At 30.7% G+C, this 16686-nt stretch overlaps 1 protein-coding gene and 1 non-coding gene across 3 annotated transcripts; both read left to right on the plus strand.

Moving 5' to 3' along the window:
- Nucleotides 1-178: 178 nt before the first annotated feature.
- On the plus strand, nt 179-250 carry TRNAD-GUC (transfer RNA aspartic acid (anticodon GUC)). The gene has a single exon. It is a non-coding gene; the product is annotated as a tRNA-Asp (tRNA).
- A 2902-nt stretch (nt 251-3152) lies between these two features.
- Nucleotides 3153-5814, plus strand: LOC142638748 (2-methylene-furan-3-one reductase-like). 2 transcript variants are annotated; one of them, XM_075812815.1, is made up of 3 exons: nt 3153-3523; nt 4128-4614; nt 5304-5814. In XM_075812815.1, the coding sequence occupies exons 1-3, from the start codon at nt 3350-3352 to the stop codon at nt 5663-5665; spliced, it is 1023 nt and encodes a 340-aa protein (XP_075668930.1). In that variant the 5' UTR covers nt 3153-3349; the 3' UTR covers nt 5666-5814. The 2 variants fall into 2 exon arrangements, with proteins under 2 accessions (XP_075668930.1, XP_075668931.1); XM_075812816.1 differs by lacking the exon at nt 3153-3523 and adding an exon at nt 3803-3853.
- The last annotated feature ends 10872 nt before the right edge of the window (nt 5815-16686 follow it).

Here is a 16686-nt window from a genome sequence, read left to right on the forward strand (position 1 = left end):
TTTCTTCGTTGAATCGAATTCGTGCTACATACGGGAAATGTTAAATATTAGTAATACTTAAAAAAAAAAAAAAAAAAAAAGGGACAAAAGGGCCGAAGGAACCTTTCTTTTCTTTCTTTTATAGTTATTAGCTGATTATAAATATATATAGTTATATTCTTAAACAATTAGCCAACAGGTCGTTGTAGTATAGTGGTGAGTATTCCCGCCTGTCACGCGGGTGACCCGGGTTCGATCCCCGGCAACGGCGACTTTTTATTTATTTATTTATTTTAATGTTTCTCTGTTTTGGGCATTTTAGTTTTAACTGGTACCGTACCGGAAATTACCCATTTATCTTCACCACCTCCCACTTATTTGTGTGCATTTTTCTTTTCTCAACTTTATCTGCTTCTTTAATTTTTTAATATTGGAATTTTTTCCCTTTTAAACTATTTTTTGAAAATAATAGGGAAATGAGAGTAAATTTATATAAACTATATATTTTATTATCTCATTTTTCTTCTAAATCAAATAGAAGAGTTTTTTATCTCTCTATTCTATCATTCTTCCAACCAAACACACATGATGAAAAACTAATCATTTAAAAAAGAAAAACATCTATAGCTTGGAGATTGAAACATTCAGTATTTCCTTCTTTATTGTACAAAATAGCCCACTTAACCATATTCTTAACCACAAATTAATCTCTCTACTAGGATGATGTTGATCTACAAAAGCTAGCGAGAACATAAAAGACTCAATTGACTTATGGGGTTTAGAAGAAAAACTTTGGACAAGGAGAACGATATCGTGATAGTTCCAACTAAGTTATTCTAAAGCTCCTTTTAGTATAGGACAATACATAAACAATATTCACAATTTAATATGATTTGTTGTGATTTGAATCATATCATTTTTATTTAAGTTTATCATTAACACCATTTTTATTATGTACCAATCATAACAATTGGGTTTCTAAGGTTATTGCATGATTTCATCAATCCAATGTGTCAAAATGAGATTTTTTTTTTTTTTTTTTTTGGCGTATTGTTAAAGAGGACCTAGGGTCACATATTAAGGAATAATAAATATTAAATTATGAGTTGTAACTTGTAATGCAATTTTAAAAAAAAAATTACACTTGTTAATAGTTCATTGGCTTGCACTGCATCAATTCACTGCAATTGTGTGTCTTTTACACCTTTTGAATTTATTTATTTTTTCCTTCAAAAAAGGTATATATACATAATTTAATAACATGTGTCATCTCTTGATATTTTCAATATTCAAATTTATTTTCCATTATAATTTATAATTATTATTACAAAAAAAAAAACCCAAAATAAATATATTGCTTTTACTTCACGAAAAAGCAAAAACCTTCAATTAAATACAAGCAAAACCTATTTCCTTAACCATTCCGAAGTCCAAACCCACAAGGCCACAACTAAACTCGGCGACTGTCCACTGAAGAACAAAGCAAGCACTTTCTTTGACATTGAGAATACAATTTCATCAGAAATTTGGGCAAGGCCATGGAGTCGTCTTCTGTGGCAGAAGTGGCGGAGAACAAGGCGACCGTGGTTGTGCAAATAAAAAGTATACTGGCAGATACACTTGAAGTTGGCATACAATCCGTTACGAGAATCCTTTGGTTGGGTGGTGGAAGCAGTTGGTGTGGTTCTCAAAAAGTGTACCTAATTAAGAATGCATGTGTAAGCTGGTTGGTTGATCCCAACGACAAGTTCACTACCAAATATAGGGCACAGCTACTTGGGCTTTGAAAGAGGATGTGTTGTGTTGTGCATGTTGATGCTTTGGATCATTTATTATTCCATGTTTTTTTTTTTTAATTTTTATTATTAAAAGGATTTGGGACGTTGTTTTGAACATGTGCTTGATGAAAAGGGAAGTTGGTGACCTGTGTTATGAGTATTTTTTTGCAACATGTTGCTAATGTTAGATTATATAAGAATGTTAACAACCCTATTTAGAAATATAGCTATATATGTGTAGTTCATGGATTCTGTTTTTGAGAATCAATGCTTGTTTTCTTTTTGTTGAAACAATTCACTTCTCTTTCCTAACAATTTAAGTTTTTTGAACAATGCATAATTTTCTCCCAATGGTGTTTAAGTTATGAGTTGTAACTTGTAACTGTGTGTACATGTACCGAGTGTGTTACAAGAATTAACCTTAAGTTATAGTTTTTTAGTGCCTATCAAAGAGAAGCCCAATTACATACATGTGGATTTCACGTTCATCATGATTCAGCGACTCTTGTACTATATGGATACAAATATCTGGCTCGCTGTCTACCTCAGTCCCCCCTCATTGGAATGGATGATACAGAATTGGAGGTCAATTTCCAAATAATGATTCTCTTAATTTCTATAGCACAAACCACCAATCTCAAGTTTGATTCATTAATTTTAGGTTGTCTTTTTTCTGGGGATTGCTCAAAATTTCAGTGTTTGTAAACCTAATGTGTAAGTGCCAGGTTATCTCAGCAATTATATGTGATAAATTGAAAGTTTTGAAACATCTGGATGGTGGATCCTAGTTTTGCCTATTCTTTTGTTGACATAAGAAGCTGTAAGTGCTCACCAAAAGTTACTATAAATACGGAGGGGTGCTATTTCAGATTGGAGTATAAACTTGAGTATTATTTTGGTGAAATGAATAGAACATCATTAGAGAAGGCCATAGCTTTGAAAAATTAGATAGTTTTCACCATTGTCATAATCACTGAAATGGGATACGTACAACTTGGAGTCTGGAGCAATAAATTCGTGGGCCACTTCTTGATTGAGCATCCTTCAAGGTAGAACTATACGATCTTATCTATCACATGCTTCCAACCTTCATCACTTCAGATAGATAAGGTATCAACATCAACATATTTTTATCGAGTAGCTAGATTATCTATCAAAGTTGTAGTGTTATACTAGCAATTGAGCCCATGCCTACAATTGGAATCGATGTGCACAATACATTGCTAGCCACGCCACACAATCTTTTTGCATTCATCTCATACACAAAAACAAGAACAACATAATCAGTACCACTAATATTCATTCCAGTGTGGAGCCATTATCCAATTATAGAAGAAAAAATCACTATGTCAATCATATAGCATATAAGATATTTCATCATCTTCACTGCTATCCACTCATATAATCACAGCATCTCTTTTTCATGGATAGTACAATCACTATTTTCAGTTCTTTCCTTCCATAACTTAATATAACTCTCCCTATCCTCATAAGGCTCAAGCTGATCAGTTTAGCTCTGCCTTAAATCTAGTATTTGAAAGTATCTCCTAGCTGTCTAAATTGGAGAGGACAAGAGATCTCTGTATTGAAATATGCAGAAAGCTTGGCTTTACGAGGAGAATGGTCCCAAGGAAGTCCTCAAGCTAGGAGATTTCCCTATTCCAACTCCTCTGCATAACCAACTTCTTGTCCAAGTTCGAGCTGCTGCTTTGAATCCTATCGATTCCAAGAGGCGGCAGAGACCAATCTTTCCTTCTGACTTTCCTGTGAGTAGGAACCAAAAGTGCCAAAAAAAAAAGGAGTAAATTTATACCAAGTGGCCACCCAGAAAACCGCGGGGGGGGGGGGGGTGGGGCATGTGCTGTTTTTTTTTTTTTCCTAAGCGACAGTTCTGATTTGTTAAGTTCTTGGTTTGAATTGCTTTATAATGTCTTGCTATATCATAGGACTCCTTTGGACTCTACTTTAAAGATGAGTTGGTTTACTATTTTAAGATACATGATGTGAAAGAAAAACTTTGTCATTTAAAATTAACGGAAAAATATGGGGGTGGAGGGAGGTGGTGAAAACAATTTGAAGCAGGTAGGAAGGACAAGGTAAAGAACAGCAGATAATTAATTCATGTTGAATACGGAATAAGTTATTAATTTAAGCTGAAAAAATGTTGCATATTTGTGGCTTGCAAATAATATTTTACGTATTATGTGCTGATACCTTTGCGAAATTTATAGATCTTTGTACTAATGCTGATGAAAAACATTATATAAACATGGAAAAAAATAACTCCTGGCCCCTACTCCCAGCAGGTTATTAATTAAATTTGAACCAGCAAGATTTTAAGATATATCATTTATGTTGGTATTCGTGCAGGTGGTCCCTGGCTGTGACATGGCTGGTGTAGTGCTAGAAAAAGGCAGCAGTGTTACGAAATTTGATATAGGTGATGAGATTTATGGGAACATCCAAGATTTTAATGCAGAAGAAAATTTAAAGCAGCTTGGAACTCTGGCAGAGTTAATAGTTGTGGAAGAGAGTTTGATTGCAAGAAAACCGAAAAACCTTTCATTTGAGGAAGCTGCTAGCTTGCCTTTAGCAGTTCAGACTGCAATAGAAGGTTTCAAAACTGCAGGTTTTAAAGAGGGGCAATCGATTTTTGTAGTAGGTGGAGCAGGTGGTGTTGGAACTTTGGTTGTTCAACTAGCCAAGCACTTGTATGGAGCTTCTTATGTTGTGGCTACAACTAGTACCCCAAAGGTGGAATTTGTTAAAAAGTTGGGTGCTGATAAAGTTGTAGACTACACAAAGACTAGATATGAAGACATCAATGAGAAATATGATTTCGTCTATGATACAATCGGTAAATTTCTCACATGGATTATTTTAACTAGAATTTGCACCCTAGGGAAGTGCTTTATGGTAGCTCTCTTTTCATATTAGCACCTTGATTTGTTGAATAGATCTTAAAATTTATTGACCCTTGTTATTAGGCAAATAATCTGTATATGTGAAAGCATTATTGCTGTACTGTTACTACTTTAAACCATTACAAGTGCTTTGCTTTTTTGGAGAAAACAATATGAGAAAATTAGAGCTAACAGCCTCATTCTTTTTTACATTTTCTGTCTTCCTTGTGATTAAAAAACTGGTTGCAGTGCACGTACTCAATTTGAGTGTATTTTTTTGTTTGATTGATTACTGGGACTTGAAATTTGAATCCATGATTTCACCAACCACCCCCCAATCCTTATGGAGCATGGGGGTGTCATTTAGCTTAAAGGTCATTTGTAGCTGTTAATTTTCTCTTCTAAAGCAAAGTTTTAATTTAGTGCTTTGAAGTGAGATTTAGTATTCCTTATTATCTGGTAGGCTTTGTAAGGAAAGTTTTTTTTATCATGCCACTGTTAGCTTGACCAAAATTAGTACCATGATTATTTTTACTAGATTTTGGGATTGAACCGAGAATCTGATTTACCCTATTAAGCATGCTTATGTTAGACTATCACTATTCAATTGGTCCTCATTTTTCATTAAAATTTTGATCTTCAGGTGACAGCAAGAATTCTTTTTTAGTAGCTAAGGATGACGCACCAATTGTTGACATAACATGGCCTTTGCCTAATCCAAGAGCTGTTTATTCGAGCTTGACAGTTTCTGGTGAAAACTTAGAGAAGCTTAGGCCATATTTGGAGAGTGGAAAGCTTAAGGCTGAGATTGATCCAACTGGCCCTTATAATTTTGGAGATGTAATTGAAGCTTTTCGGTATTTGGAAACTGGAAGAGCAAGAGGAAAAGTTGTCATCTCTCCCTTCCCTTCAGAGCATCTTCCCTCCTCTATTCCATCTGAGAGCAAGAACGATGTAACATCTGAAATGGTCCAAATGGATCTTAAGAAAATTTATGTTTCCTGAGTTGTGCACCTAATAGTACTGAGTAATATATATGAATTTACAAGGGCAGGTTTAGCACGTCATACCATGTTCTAAATAAACTATTCTACCTCTGCAGTATACTTCAGATGTTCTGATGAAATAAATAAAAAGGTTCCATTTTTCACTTCTCTGGCTGATCTTTTGTCATGAACTTCTCAAATGTAATGAGCAAATGCTACAGTATTTTATGCTCCTTTTCATGTTTGACAAATATTGTTGATATTTATGTCTAGATGAGAGAACTTTTAAGCTGGTTTTGTTATATATGTTACTTTTGGTGTTGTTCGAAAGGTAATTTTTATACCAGAAAATTTTTAGAGAACTTGGACATGGAAATTTTCAATAGACAAGAAGTAGAATGAATTTTTCAATTTTATACAGTGAGCTGAGTGAGGCCAAAAGCTGTTAATGGAGAGTTATCCGATGGGTTATGAGTCATGATCATATGAAGTATAATCAATAAACAATTGCTAGCGGTTGAAAATGAAATAATGGACAAATTGGTTGAAAAAATATGTAGAGAGAGAGATTGAGAGAGAGAGAGAGAGACAAAACGGTTATGATAAAAACTATTAAAAAAAGTCGAAGCACTCCGCGAGCAGATAGTTGGAACTTGGAAGCTAATATATGTTGCTTTGGATCGGTCAACATTTGTAACCAAAATGTGAAATGCTTGGAAGGAAGGAAGAATCTAAATGCATTAAGCAAATAATTTTTGTTATCTTTTGGCAATAAACTGATCAGCATCATTTGACTGTCGAAATTTCAATTTTTCTAATGCATCAATGTTCAACACTTCAACTACAGTACAACAACCATAAAATAAAAATAAAAAATTGTTTATTACTCTCGGACAAAGTTTGGCTATAAACTTGGTAGTAATTAATGACTACAACTTACATTAAAAAAATTAACATGATTACATATTTTGAAAATTTAATCACTGATTGCATGTTCTTGCTGTCATTAACACGCATGTTAATTTTCATATCAATCGGATATTATTTGTAATTCAATCCATAAATTTATTTTTTATGTACAATTTTAGACTACAAAAACTTAAAATTCAAACATTTGATTGATAACATAATTTTTAATTTTTTTATCTTCTAAAAATTTTGTAAGCATGGAGGATATAAAAAGAAAATGTAATCTAATGGTGGATTTGTCAAAATTCACATTCAATAAAAATATATTTAGTGGAGTTGTAGTCGTAGGCTATAATCAAGTTTGTAGCTAATGACTACAACTCCTATTAAAAAATTAACATTGTTACATATTTTGAAAATCTAACCATTAGAATGCATGTTTTTAACACACACGCCAAATTACATCTTTAATTTTGGTCAATTGTCATTTTTGTCCTATACTTTTCATTCTTGTCATTGTGATTTTGTAAGTTTACATTTGCTATCACCGCTAGCCCTTCATAAAATAATAGTTTGAGAAGACATGGACTTAAGCGTTGTATTTATACAAATTAGTAAGTTACCCGTGCGATGCACGAATAATGTTGTAATGTTTTATGTAAGATAATTTTGGAGAATGTTGTATATGTATTATAGCATAACTGTTATAAAAATTTATTAGTAATGATCGTTCATCATAAAAAGCAACAATTATAAATTGCACACAGATCTATTATAATTATTCAATTGAACTAATGAGAAATTAAAATAAAAAAAAAACTTTGGAGGAATATAATAGAATAAAAGTTTATATAGAATGTGTCTTTCTCTTTCTTCTTAATTCTAAAACAAAATACATATTCCAAACATTCACAGTCAATCACATCATTTACAAAACCCACAAATCCACAACGTCTAACTTTAACATCAAAATCATAATTGTCATTGTTACTCAATATAAAATGCAAACCTCTCTTCCTTGGTTGTAGCTAACTTATACGGGTTAGGATTAGATGAGACAATAATGTTAAAGCTAGGTAGGTGTTGCCGAAAGATTGAAGATAAATGAAATTGTTTTTGGTCTGTGTGTATTTGAAATGAGATGGCATGAAGGACTATGAGTAGGTATATATAAAGGGGTAAAAATGCAAGAGGTGAAAATGATGAATTAAAATGCAAAATTTTTTGCGTGTATCTATGAGGGATGAAAAGCCTTAAAACATTGAACTAAATAATACAAAGAATATTTATTTTTTAATTAGAAAAGTCTTGAAACATTGAACAAAATAAAACAAAAAGTCAATATTTAATTTGTTATTAACTTTGATGTGGCACTTGAGAATATTTCAATTCTCTTTGCATAGAATGCACCACTTGGCAGAACCTCATACTTTCTTACATGAGGTCTCTACTTTTATATATACAAGTAACCAAATCTAAAAGCAAACAATATAAGTAATAAAATAAGAGAACAATATGGAAATAAAGTAATAAACTAAAGGATAACATTTTCAAATGGAAAAACCACTATGAGGTAATGTAAATGGAGTAAATACTATGTTGACGGTTGTTTCGGTTTGATTAGTAAGACCAAATATTTTGAAACCGGTTGATACCGAGGTGTATTGTTTCATGTTTACCGCTAATTTTATATATTTAATTATATATATATATATATATATATGTATATATAGATAGATAGATAAATAGATAGATAGATAGATAGATAGATAAATTTATTTATTTGTATATTCATTAGTCAAAATTTATATCATTTATTAAAAAAAAAATTTTTTAAATTTGAGAACAAGTTCATATCTCATTTAGTATGCTAATTTCTAACTAAAATGTGAATTTATTGATAATAGTAGACAATCGATGTTCATGTACTTAAATTATACTCTAATAATAATAAATTAAAAAAAACAACAAAGCAAACCTGAGGCTTGTTCTATGTATTTATAATGCCATAGTGGTATTCTAAATAATAATAATAACAATAAAGAAGAAGAAGAAGAAGAAGAAGATGAATAGTTCTATTGAGCGATGCTTTTGTTTTCTCGTTTTTAGCCTCCATCTCTACACCACACTCACCACCATCAACATGATGCTGCTGCCATAGTGGTATTCAATAACATGGCAGTGACAATAGCTAGAAACTATAATTACTATTTGTACTTAAAGTGAAGGGAACAAAAATAAAAAAGTTGTATTCATAAATATCGGCCGGACAACATTAACTTTGGCTTGAGAGATTAGTTGAGTCCATAAATTCTTAAGATGAGAGCAGTTGTGTTACAGCCAAGGAATTATAACAAAGAAGACTTTGCAAGTTGTGCAGACTGGGAAGAGCTGAGATTGAAAAGAAAGTAATTCAGAATTCAAGATGCCTTGCAAAAATGTGAAAGGGGTGAAGTAGATGCAGTAGGTTTCAATGAAATAATAACCAAAATATATAGACAGTCTTTGTACAAAACAAAGCTACCACACTGACAATATTTTGAAGAAGAAACCTCAATGAGTGCCAGATTTTGATTGTGAACGGCTTATTCAAAATTTTGTTGAAAGTGGATTAAAGTATATTTGTAGTTTTAAATTTTTTTTTTTTAAAAAGTTGTCATACTAATAGTGCATCAAAATAGTAAGTAAAAAAGTAACGCAAATTTAGTTAGATTTAACACCATAAACATGTGGAGGAAGATCTTCTATCCATTAAATCATTAATATGTCTCGCATGTTTAGTTAGATTATAAGTTACAGAAATTTTCAATCGATGATATGTGAGAAAATAAAATTGATAAAGATATCTGTAAAGGACTTTGCAAAAGTGAGCAAATGTTTAAAAGGCTAAAGATTCATCCTCACTTCTCAAGGCTTTGATGAATTCGATAGATTTGTTGAGGCAATTGGCATCAATGTTTAATCGAAAATGCTAGAGTTACAAACAATTTTTTTTTTTTTTTATAAAAATAGTTAATATTGTGAGTGATTATTAGTAAGTAAAAAACAAAATGACATAAGTAATGAGCTCAAATGGGAAATGTTAGGACATATGTTGTTCACTTGATAAGAACATATGTTATTCTTTTATGTAATTGGCTAATCCTTTGACAAAATGCACTTTACTTGTAATTAGGTAGATCTATGATGTTTTTAATACTTTAAGAAGCAAGGTTTCAAGATCAAGTGTTAAAGCCATGCAAGTCTGTCCAAGAAACAAACTGAGAAGTGCTCTTCATTAAAGCTCGACAGCTGCATTTATTGAGCTTTAAGAAGCTGTTCTAGCCCCGTGGCTCGACAGCTGCTCGACACCTCTAGCTGTTGAGAAAAATAGTTTTTCAATACTGTTTTGATTCTAATCCGTGGATATGTCTTTGAGTCTTCTTTTCTCATAACCCTAGACATATAAAAAGATTATTTTAAGGGCCGTCAAAGTCAGCACAAGTTGCACAAGCTTTGAGCAAAGTCTGTTCAAGCAATTTGTGACCGGAGACGAAGTTTGCCCTAGTTCATCTCTTTGTGAAGAAGCTGCTGTGTCTTTGCACTATAGGGTTTTGTAACCAAGCATCTTCTTGTTATTCATTGTGAGGATGAACTGAACAACTTTGCAGCCAACATTTTTCTCAAGTTGGTGATTGAAGTCGCGTACTGGGATCTGCGCAATTGGTTAGTCACGTACTAGGAGCCGTGCATTGAAAATGAGAGATTGTCACTACAGAACAAGTCCAATTGGGTATTGGGGTAAGGGTTCAACTGTAGGTTGGTAGAAAGTACTGAGATTTCTTTACTTGTAACCGCTTGTTGTGATAATAGTGGATTCTCGGAAGTGGTGACCTTAAAATCACCCGGTGGGGTTTTTGCCTTGGAGGTTTTCCCCATTCGGAAACAAATTACCGTGTTAATTAATTTTCCGCTGTACTTTAGTTTATTGGTGATTTGTTTGTACTACCACGCGTTTGCATGTTAATTTGATTAATTAATAAACTTGGCTAATTAATCAACTTAATCCATCACAAGGGGTCAATACGTTTTGGCCTATCAGGAAACAATAAAAATTTATCACATCAACTTTGTGTAGGAATATTGTTAAAAGTATTGTATTTATAGCATTTCAACCTAGAAAATGAGCACCCCATTTTGTAATGGAGATTATTTACTCAAATTTGTAAAATTACTTTATGGTTTTAAAAATTGCTTTGTCTACCCTCTTTCGTAAAAGTTTGTGCTAATTATGTGTATGAAAAATGAAGAAACAAATTTTATCTTGACTTGCTTTTTGATATATATTTTTTATGTTTTATGTGAAGAAGAAGGAGAGAAAAGAGAAGAGAGACATAAAATATATTGAAAAAGGACACGTTTACCCATATTTTTAACGGTGAAAATGGAGAGGTGGATTACGACTATCTATCATAGAGCATCGTTGGTAGTTTTATTGATACTTTTTAAACTGCGGGTAGGCTTTGTTAAAACCGGTCAAACCACAAGTGTGTTTACTGCAATTATCTCTAAAAAAAATTTCATATTTCAAATTTGAAACTTATCATTATAAAAGAAAGAAAAAAAATGTAATATGAGCTCTATTCCCTTATCATTATTAATACAAAAAAATAAAAAATAAAAAATAAAAAATAAAAACAAAGTAATCTATAGATTCTACAAGTTATTTTTTATATATATATTTTTAAAAATCTCAAAAAAAGAAATGGTCTCCCAAACAATTTTTATTTTTATTTTATTTTTTTGTTTTTTAGTTTGAAAATTGTTCTCAAAAGTAAGAGCCAAACACATATTACCTGAAAACTAGTTTCAGTTTCAATTTTTTGAAAATTGTTTTTATACTGTTTTGAAAACAAAAACAAAAATCTTCTTACCATTCATGCCCTTTCTAAGAAGGATAGTGCATGAATCACGTTTCATTAGATTTAGATACCTTTTCTAATGATAGACTTACGTGAACAAGAAATTGCTCCAATAATATTTTATTAAAAAAAAAAAAGTTGTCATTATTCTATAATGTGGAAATTTTGTGCAACCTTGTCTCTATCATATAATGTGATGAAAGTTGCATATGTAATATGTGTCATTAGCATACTTCAACCTTGAGAAGAGGATGCATGTATTAAATACACAAGATACCTTCTCCAATGATAAATTCAAAAAAGTAATATAATTATCTCATAAGAATATAGTATAAAAAATTTGTAGGTTAAATATTACACATGTTATTTTTAAGTATTTTATATTTTTATAATTTTTATGTAATGAAACTTTTTAAATATATATCTATATATATATATATATATATAGGATTTGAAACTAGGGGGCCAAAATTCTCTGTTTGAAAATTTTCAAAAATTGTTATGTCAACACTAGAGGTTAGCAATGTTGCATCATCAGTATTACTTGCATTTTTCTATACAAATATTAAAAATTGTAGTTGAATTTCCCACAATCTATGAATAAAAAAAAGTATATTAATTATAGGACAAAGTTTAATTATAAAACAGGTTGTAAGCTAAGGCACAACCTTATTAAATAAAATAAACAATACTACATATTTTGAAAATCTAACCATTGAATTGAATATTCTTTGCATTCTTAATATACTTGTCAAATTTTGTGTCAAACAAATATTATTTACTATTTGATTTATAAACTTATATTTTATGCATAATTTAAAACTATGAAAACTTGCAATTTTAAACAATTTATTGATGACATAGATATTGATCTATAATTTTCGAGAAATTTTGCAAGAACAGAGGATATAAGAAGAGGATGTAATTCAATGGTGGATTTATCAAAATGCACATCAATAAAAAGATATTGAGTAACGTTGTAGCCTAAGACTATTACTAATTTTGTAGTTAAACTTTGTCCATAATTATAGGGATTTATAATCAATAGCTTTGTAACTTAACTAAAACTTATTAGTGTGCCCAACAAAAGCTCAAATCCCCACTCATGCTTGTTGTAGTACTATCGAAAAAATGATTGGTTCTAAACTTCTAGGTTCTTTGGTTGGATTGAGGTTGGACCAATTCTTCAATCTTTTCACATTAAATTAAAAAAAAAAATCAATTTAGTTATTATTTTACATTATTATATATCTAATATCTTTATAATGATATATAAACACGCCTCCCTTCCCCACCTTCACTCACCAATTGATTATATATGTGAAGTGTCAAGTGTGTACTAGTGAGGGGAACAACAAGAATACAATTCTAAAGTGGATTTGTATTCTAAAGTGAACAACAAAACTTTTGAGCCCTTCTCCTATAATTTAACATTGATTTCAATGTAATAACATTTGTATCAATTGTAAAATAACATAAGACCCAAAATTTGTCCAATCAACCTTAAAATACACACACATTAACTTATGTATCATTGTGCAAAAATACATTTGTGCTACAATAACTGTGTAAATTTACACAATTACTATAGCATGAATGTATTTTGCAAATTTACACAATTACTAAAGGACAAATGTATTTTTGTACAATGATACATAAACTAATATAAGTGTATTTTTGGGTTGATTGAGAAAATTTACACAATTACTGTAGCTATACAAATGATTTTTTTTATAAATTATTTAGATTGTGGGCATTGATTTGATGTTTTTTTTTTATTTTATAAAATTTATACTTTAGCCTCTAACTCGAAATTCTAGGTCCATCCATGATTGGTTGTCTATAAGCTTCACCTTTGTGACCATCTATATATAAGCTGAAGTATAGAGTTTAATGTTGCTCCGCTCCTATTAAGCCACATCAGCGCCACATCCTCAACTTATTTTCAATATTTTCTCTTATTTTTAATTATTTTTCTCCTTATTAATTTTCCACTTTACAATTACACCTTCTCCAAAATTTACTTACTTCTACCTTTTATCTCCCCACTACTTTGCACCTTAACCTTAAAATTTCTTCATCCCTTCATCTTCCTTTTATTTTGACTCTTCATTTCCCCATTTTTTTACTATAAAAATTTGTTATTTTCTCTACCATTCAATTCACATTTTGCTCACACAAAATGATCTCCTTTTTAATTATTTTTCTCCTAATTAATTTCTCACTTTACAATTACACCTTCTCCAACATTTACTTACTTTACCTTTTTATCTCTCCACTACTCTATATCTTAACCTTACAATTTCTCTATCCCTTCATCTTCCTTTTATTTTAACTCTTCTTCTCCCCATTTTTTTTACTATAAAAATTTATTATTTTTTCTTTCATTCAATCCATATTTTGCTCACACAAAAAGGTGAATACTCTCTCTCTCTCTCTCTCTCTCTCTCTCTCTCTCTCTCTATATATATATATATATTCTTTCTTTTGGTGGATGTTTAATTCTTTAGATTGATGAATTTTTATGTTTAACTCTACTTTAGGTTGATATGATTTGGTTATATTTTAATTTTATTTTCTTTACTTGTTACCTGTTATCCTATGAAATTACAAAATAATTTAATGTTATTCTATTAAATAGCATGACTTAGATAATTTGGTGTTTACAACTATACATTTTCTTTTAAATATTGTTCTACTTATCTTCTTTTATATAATTTTGATATTTGTCTCACATTCTTTTTCAAAAAAGGTGATTGTTCTCTCTCTCTCTCTCTCTCTCTCTCTCTCTCTCTCATTAATTCTTTCTTGCAAATCTATTTAAGATTGATGATTTTTTTTCTGTGTCTTTACTTTTGGATGGTACACTCTGGTGGTGTTTTTTGAGTTATTTATCAAATATACTCTCTATCCCTCTTATAGTTTTGGTTTGAGTTCATTTTTAAATACTTTAGAAGCGAGATGATTATGTATTTGAATGTCTCTATAAATTATTTGAGTAATATCAATTATAAATTTGTGATGAGGTTTGGTTATCGCGATAATCTTCTTAAGAGAATGAGAAATTCAAATAATTTATTTTGGAACTTAAAAATTTTAGTTGTAGAAAAAAAAAAAACATAACACACTATATAAAAGCAAGGTCAGTTGAACAATGGATACAATTGATGCAATCGCCTAAAGCCTCCAAATAAAAAAAGGCTCCCACTTGTAAAAAAAACATTATATGTATAATATATTTATCTATATATTTTAATTACAAAAAAATTTAAGTACTTTTATTGGTCAATAAAATACATTAAAAATGTCACATTGTTTCTTAAAATGCAGAATACTGCACAATAACAGCGTACACAACTTGATAGGACAAGACTGCATAGTGCTATGTGCATTGTGTAGTCTTGTCCACAAGCCCCAACACATCACAAGACCAAAGCTAAGCTGCCCCTACACGGCCCTACACTAATTAATAAGTTATCACTTTTTTTTTTAATGAAAACTCTTACTTTATCAATTATTATAAATTATCACACCAATTAATAATTTAATATATATTATATCAACTCATTTGTATTATAGTGATACTAATTTATTGAAACATGTAATAAATTAATTTTTATTTATACAGGTTTAGATTTTAAAATTTAAAAAAGAATTCACTTAAAATTTTTGCCTAAAGTCCCCAAAATTGTTGACACTAAGCAATGTGCGCTGTGAGAAATATATGTGTTGTTAACACTATTATGATTGGTATTCAAACTTAGGCGGATAAGCATGTCGCGAGTTTCATGTAGTCCACGAGTTACACCATTAGCTTGAATGTAGCCTTAAGGGCCTGAATCCCACAATTACTGTTGATAAGTTGATTGTCCTCATCTTTGTCTTCATCATATTTGGAATTTAGAATGCTAATGACTTTTGTCACTATCTACTCTATTATCCGTAGTGAGTTTAATACCAACTTGCCTTAAAATATTAATAGATAAATTTTTTTGTTTAAAATCCTAGTCAAGTTGTTTGTTTTAGGTAGAATTGGTTGACTACGATTAATTTTTTTTTTTTTTTTACTATTGATAATTTTTGTTGTTGGACTAAGTTTTTGGGCTTGTATATCTTGTTTTAGATTTTAGATCTATAAATTTTTTAAGGTCTTTAAAATGAGAAAAATGCTAAAGTTACAATTTTTTTATTATAAATTATTGATGTGATGATTGGTTATTGGTAAGTAAAAAAATAGTGTAAGTGGTGGGCCCAAGGTAAACTAATAAAAATTTGCTACCTTAATAGTTTGTAAAGGAAAATTATTAGGTACTCTCTCAGTACCATAAATGCGTACTCCCTTTTCTCACATAAATGGTGGGTCCACCATGAATTTAATTAGTAGGACCCACCATTCATATGAGAGGAGGGAGTATGCATTTATGGCACTTTGGGAGTACACAATAATTTCCCGTTTGTAGAAACGTTGTAGAAATATTTGTGATTATAACAATACTCTTAAAAGAATTAATGATATTGTTAAGGGGGTAAAAGTGTAATTTTATATAACAAAATTGCTAAAATTAGTACCTTATGTATAATAATATTTTTTTAAAAAAACAATTGGAGGGGTCATTGCCTCCCAAGTCCAACCATGACTCCGTCCATGCCTGGCTTCATCTCAGAGCCCTCCTAATTATCAAAATTATTAATGATGTTGCAAATTATGAAGGGTGGAAAAACAGTAATGAATCCATATAAAAGTGATATACAATATTATTGCCACTTCTCCTCTATCTCCAGTCACTATCATCTCTGGCGATGGTTTCAATGGTGTGGTCCATAGTTACTCACTTTTTCCTTCGAGGATTTGTTAGGATGTAGGCCAAAATGGCCAGATACCATCTTTAGTTGAAATATTTAGCAATCTACTATTGTTTGTGAAATATTTAGTAATCTACCAACTTTTTAAAACTTGAAATTGTGAAACTCAAGTTTCAAAAACTCGAGTTCCATAAAAGACTACCATGATGGCACCCATTGACCTGAATTATTTTAATTTAAAAAAAAAATCCACGTGGAACCTTGTAATGTGTTACTCGAGTTTATGAAACCCAAGTACCATAAAACTGAGGTCCATATCTCTAAAACGGAGGTCCACATCTTTAATGGCATGTTGAACTAAACACTAAACAAAGAACTTTTATTGAAAACTAGACCTTTTGAATTACAACACTTTACAAGTACAACC

This window comes from Castanea sativa, chromosome 6 (assembly GCF_040712315.1).
Source record: "Castanea sativa cultivar Marrone di Chiusa Pesio chromosome 6, ASM4071231v1".
NCBI classification, from domain to species: domain Eukaryota; kingdom Viridiplantae; phylum Streptophyta; class Magnoliopsida; order Fagales; family Fagaceae; genus Castanea; species Castanea sativa.